The 5,858-nt window shown below is 39.4% G+C and overlaps 1 protein-coding gene across 1 annotated transcript; it reads right to left on the bottom strand.

Moving 5' to 3' along the window:
* Nucleotides 1-1,237: 1,237 nt before the first annotated feature.
* Nucleotides 1,238-5,486, bottom strand: LOC125487795 (probable G-protein coupled receptor 139). The gene is made up of 2 exons (XM_048620058.1): nt 5,417-5,486; nt 1,238-2,148 (listed from the first exon to the last, which is right to left on the bottom strand). Exons 1-2 carry the CDS (start codon nt 5,484-5,486, stop codon nt 1,238-1,240), a joined length of 981 nt encoding a protein of 326 aa, XP_048476015.1.
* Between the last annotated feature and the right edge of the window lie 372 nt (nt 5,487-5,858).

Genomic DNA, 5,858 nt, shown 5'->3' with positions numbered 1-5,858 from the left:
CCCAGAGAACTGGAAAATCGCTAACATGACACCCCTGTTTAAAAAGGGAGTAAGGCAAAAGACGGAAAATTACAAGCCGATTAGCCTAACCTCGGTCGTGGGTAAGATTGTGGAGTCCATTGCAAGAAATCCATGAGATTTCTGAATATTTGGGAGTGTATGGTAAAATAGGGCAAAGTCAGCATGGTTTCATCAAGGGGAGGTCATGCCTGACAAATTTGCTAGAATTCTTTGAGGAAGTTATGAGCAGGGTAGACCAAAGACAGCCAATGGATGTTATCTACCTGGACTTCAAGAAGGCCTTTGACAAGGTGCCACACAGGAGACTACTGAGTAAGATAAGGGCCCATGGTGTTAGAGGCAAGGTGCTAGCATGGATAGAAGATTGGCTGTCTGGCAAAAAGCAGAGAGTGGGGATAAAGGGGTCTTTCTCAGGAAGGCAGCCGGTGACAAGTCGTGTTCCGCAAGGGTCAGTGTTGGGCCCACAACTTTTCACTTTAAACATTAATGATCTAGACGAAGGAACTGTGGACATTCTGGCTAATTTTGCAGATGATACAAAGATAGGTGGAGGGACGGGTAGTATTGAGGAGGTGGGCAGGCTGCAGGAGGATTTGGACAGGTTAAGAGAGTGGGCAAAGAAGTGGCAGATGGAGAACAACATGGGAAAGTGTGAGGTCATGCACTTTGGTAAGAAGAATAAAAGCATGGACTATTTTCTAAATGGGGAGAAAATTTAGAAGTCTGAAGTCACCCGAGGGCACAGACTTAGAGTAAAGGGGAGAGCTTTTAGAATGGAGAGAGTGCCAGAGAGTGGTAAATCTATGGAATTCACTGCCACAGAAGACTGTTGGGGCCAGGTCATTGAGTACATTTAAACCTGAGATAGATAGGCTCTTGATTATCAAGGGGATCAAGGGTTTCGGGGAGAAAGTGGGAGAATGGGGTTGAGGAACTTATCAGCCATGATTGAATGGTGGATCAGACACGGTGGGCTGAATGGCCGAATTTCTGCTCCTGTGTCTTATGGTCTTATGGTCTTGTGGAAAATATGAAGGAGCTGTTAGTAGTTGTTGGGTCTTTAAAATTATACCTGTGAATGAGATTGTGTTCATAAGCACAAGCCTTCTTAAGTCAGAAATATTTAAATTGGAACCCCTTGTACAGTACAGTCTCTTTATAGCACCAACTGGAAGGTAACAGGATGAAGTTTATTCCATGAAATGTTTATTATATGTCAAGATTTAAACATTTTTGCAATGAAATTGATTGAAAATTTAATGCCACTTCTTAACTCATGTCTGAACTTACTCTGGGTCCCTGCATAAACAAATGGGTTTATACAGGAACTTAAGATCTGAAGCATATACCCACTTTCTTCCAGGTTGAAATTGGACTCATTGTAATTGGAACCCGAGAAATAACGAACGTTTTTAATTCGGACGTAGAGAAATGTTAACACAAATAGCAGCCATAACAGGATGAAACTGCCCGAGATACAGAACAGCAGGATGATGGACTTTCTCCGATTGTTCACCTCTGTGTCATTCAGATTTTCCGCCTGTTTGCCAACAAGGAGTCTTTTGCGAGTTCGAATGGCCTTTAGAATTTGTCTGACAGTCACAGCATTGAGCAGTAAGATCAAAACGAATGGGAGACAAGGGGTTGAAATGCTATCAATCCAATGATATGCAACCCATACAGGTGAATTATAAAATGTGGACTTAATTTTGCAATGCCATGGTACATTACCGACTGTATATAATGGTTCATATATGAAATACCGGAATGTATTTTTGAAACAGCTCATTCCGCAAACTGCCCCTATAACCACAGCTGCTACTTTCTCTGTGCAATATCGTGTCTTCAATTTTGGGCAAGAAATGGCCACAAAACGATCAATAGTGAATATGACCGTTGCCCAGACAGAACAATCCCTGCTTCCAATCATTAGCACAAAATTGACACTACAGACTGGGGTAACATACAGAACGCTGAAAGGGAAGTAAATTCCAACAATACGGTTCAATATAACCGCTGTAATAATGACAAGTAGGTCTGTCGCTGCCAGCGATACAAGGTAGTAAGTGATGCATCTGGAGAGACCGCACCTTCCTCTGGATAGGATCACAATCACTGCCAAGTTAGCTGCAATATGAAAAATATGTACAATCCGGAGAATGATGGAAATGGAATAGTGAGTGAGACAGTGTGAACAGAACCATAAGATTTGACTCCTCAAATAAAGTCTCATTATCATAATTTTATTTGAACTTTTAATATCTGGTACCTAATAACAAAACCAAATCCCATTTCTATCAACAGTAATTTTTTGATTAAAACAATCAACCAGACAAACATAGATAGAGGATAGATATCACAATGTGAAATTATATAATATTGTTCATGTTAAATCTGAAGGTTATGGATAAGAACATAAATGCATTGAAGGTTTAGGTAAGAAAATAACATTGGCAAAAAAACATTAAAGTAGAAGCTGAAATGTAGTGACCACCATTTAAAATCTAATCTGGCACATTCACTTTCATTCATTAAATTGCGATATTATTATCGACATTATTCAGTCTGATGAACTAAAGTCTACAACACAATGTGGGTGTGATTATGGTTTTCTGAATTTGCTTTGGCAATGTTGGTGAAGTCTCAGGAGAAATTTACCGCAGTCCTCCTGATTCCCAACTCTAAGTCTCAGTTACATAAATGAGCAAACAGATTATGAGATCTTGTCCAGATTGTTTAGATCTTTTTGTTGGGTGACTGAGCTGTGATGCAAGTTAGTGCTAATAGTGTGGGTAAAGTTCCTGCACCGGCTCAGTTTACCATGAAGTTCTGTCCTTCTCACCCTCTCCCTTTGCCTGAAACATGGTGACCCTCAGATTAAACCAGCACCAATCATTTCTTTCAAACTCGACAGCAGCCTCATGGTCTAGGAGGACAATGACAACTTCATCTTTACCTCATTCAGATACAGACATACCATGTAAGCAGCACTGCCACTGGAGTTGCACAGGAGAATCAGGATAAGGTATTTGCTCAGTTGATCATGTAAATTGAATTACATCTTTTAGACACATTTAGGAAGGATACCACTTAATGATAACTCCTTAAGGAAAGATTGAGAGCAGGAACAATTCAGAACCTTGCCTTGGTATGGCCTTAACAATGTTCACTCAGAAACCATCCGTCACAGGTCACTTTGAAGATCAAGCTGAGACTGAACCAGGAATGGAGTTAGATACCTGAGAATGGAAACCCAGCATTATGTGGTACTGAGAAAAATAAAACTTATAAATAAAGTGGCCCTACATTGTTCCATATGCACACAATTTTGTCAACAATTTTCCACAAAATAACATCATTTCACTGTCGTCAGTTGTTATCTTCAGCTGAGAAATTTTAATCCCCTGAGCACTGTGACTTCATGTGAGGCATGTAATATTAGGTCGAGCAATAAATAGTGATCATAACATTGAGATATAGCTACGTCTTGGCTGCAACAAACAAGGAATTAATACGATCATTATATTGAATATTCTTCCACTCTCATCCAACATGTAAACCTGTCACAAAAGGTAGGAGATTTAGAGAGGTTCTGAGGACAATTTTCTTTCACCCAGAGGGCGGTAAGGTCTGGAATGTAGTGCCTGGGAGCGTAGTCAAGGTGGGGAACCTCACAACCTGCAAAGAAAGGATGTAGATGAGCAAATGTAATGCTATTACATTCAAGGCTGTTGGTTTGAAAGTGAGGTCAGTGTAGATTTCGAGTAATTTTTGCTGGAGCAGACTTGATGGGCCTCTTAGTCACTGTATTGCTTTACATTTCATTGGTTACGTTCCTGTGTTCCAGACAATGAAGTTGAACACCAGAAGCTAATATTCACTGCATTTTAGCTTCCATTTCAGTGAGAAACATTACATGTGGATACTTCAGAACTCTACTCAATGCCAGTGTCAACATGTTTCCCTTCATAATTATTTCAAATCAACCTGTTTGGATAGATTGTGAGATATGTACAGGGAAACTGGGACTTGAACTTCTGACTCAAAGGTTGCTAACACTGTATAACATGATCCTTTGCTATGACGATGAGAGTGGCAAACCAACCCAGAACTGTAGGGCACAATTCCTCGATGGTCCTTTGCCTCAGTCACCATGTTAGGAAGAAATGGGATTCCACCACAATTTGGATGAAAGTGACTGGATTCAGAGCCCAGAGTGCTCACCATTCCAACATGGAACATATTGCTTATAATTTAGAAAGATCGCAAACCAGAGACCTTTGCATGTCTCTGGTTTTTAAGAAGGTGGCCTAGACCTTAACTTTTTCTAATTTTTAATGTAGATATAAATTGCCATATTCTAGATGCGATGCGACAAGTCAAACATTAATAAAAAGTACAGTCTATTTAAACACTATAGGTAAATACAAACAAAAGACAGGAATTTAGAATAACAACACCAGTGGAAGTCTTAACTGAATAACAGATACAGTAACTATTACTAATTAACTGTTGCAATATCGTTACATCCCAAAATCATATCTCTAGGCAAAAAAGCAAATGCTGACACAGATTCTTACATGCAGTTCTCCAGTGCAGGAGAAGAAAATCTCAAGAGAAGGTTCAGAGAGAATACCAGTGAAGAGGCATTCCCTGAAGCTCTAACCCAATGGCTTCTTGCTGCTTAACGCTTAAAATACTAGAAATCCTGATCTGTGAGACCTGGCCACACTTATACAGGCTGATTCCATTGTTCTAACTTAAAAAAAACCCCAAGGCCTCTCAAGCTGTTTATTTAGCTGTCTTCAGTAGCTAGTTTGTTACCTCTGTCTTCCAGCCTCTCTTCAAAAAAAAAACAGGAGAAAATAACCTCTTAAAGTGACAGCATCATCACACACATTACAAGTGACACAATGTTGACTTGTAGCTGGTGGTCATCATTCACTCAAATTGGTGCCTCAAAACTTGGAAAAACATCTGCAGTCACACTATTAAGAATGATAAAGGAAACAACTGAAGAGAAAACTTGACACATTAACTCAAAAAATTGCAAACCCAATTAGGAGATATATGATTCACTGTAGAAAGAGTACATTGGATGATATTTTAAAGGGAATGCTGTTATAGGCAGCAAACTGTTATGCACGAGTCAATAAAATATTCAGTTAAAAGAGAGAAATATTAGTATATCCAAAGCAATGGTATAGTTGAATGATAGAATTGAAGCTGAAGAGGTACATTAATATGTTCAAAGCAAGTATCTTTCCAGGAAAGACTTTATAACGCTGAAAGGGAAGGAGTTACACAAAACAGACTCGTGATCATAGCAATTTTGTTTTGAGGCAGCTAAAATCAAAATGACTTTCAAAACATACAACAAATTCCAGTACCGTACCTGGGACCCCGATAGCTGCAAGGATGGGATAATAGATTGCAAAGAGCAGACCATCTGGTGCACCGTGCATTTTGGTAAGATACACTACTCCACATTAAGTGGGTGAGACATTTATAATTGATGTGAGCCTCCCAAGAGAAATTAGGCGTTTTGAATTTGGAAATTAATTGCGAAATTGCAACAACCGAAAAGAAACTGTTTTGAGATGTCTGTGGGTTGACATCATATGCACCAAGGGTGAAATGCAAAACACCTCTCTGATTCCAATCACATATCCTCAGGAAAAGAATTTAGGAAAAATAGAATGGAGATGTTACTTAGCAAACACAGAAAATGCTGGAGAAACTCAGCAGGTCTGACAGCATCTGGACAGAGAGTTAATGTGTCGAACCTGGTATAACACTTTTTCAGAACTGAGTTCTTTGTTGAAAAAGATTCAATG

This window comes from Rhincodon typus, chromosome 45 (assembly GCF_021869965.1).
Source record: "Rhincodon typus isolate 14 chromosome 45, sRhiTyp1.1, whole genome shotgun sequence".
NCBI classification, from domain to species: domain Eukaryota; kingdom Metazoa; phylum Chordata; class Chondrichthyes; order Orectolobiformes; family Rhincodontidae; genus Rhincodon; species Rhincodon typus.
Note: the sequence above shows the minus strand (reverse complement) of the source record. Positions and strands in the feature narration are given on the sequence as shown.

What these genes read in the sequence shown, in the direction of transcription:
- LOC125487795 (XM_048620058.1), bottom strand. Translation starts at nt 5,486, where the DNA reads ATGCACGGTGCACCAGATGGTCTGCTCTTTGCAATCTATTATCCCATC. An exon ending in TGCAGCTATCGGGGTCCCAG is followed by an intron (nt 2,149 to 5,416) that starts GTACGGTACTGG and finishes TTCATATTGCAG; the next exon opens with CTAACTTGGCAGTGATTGTG.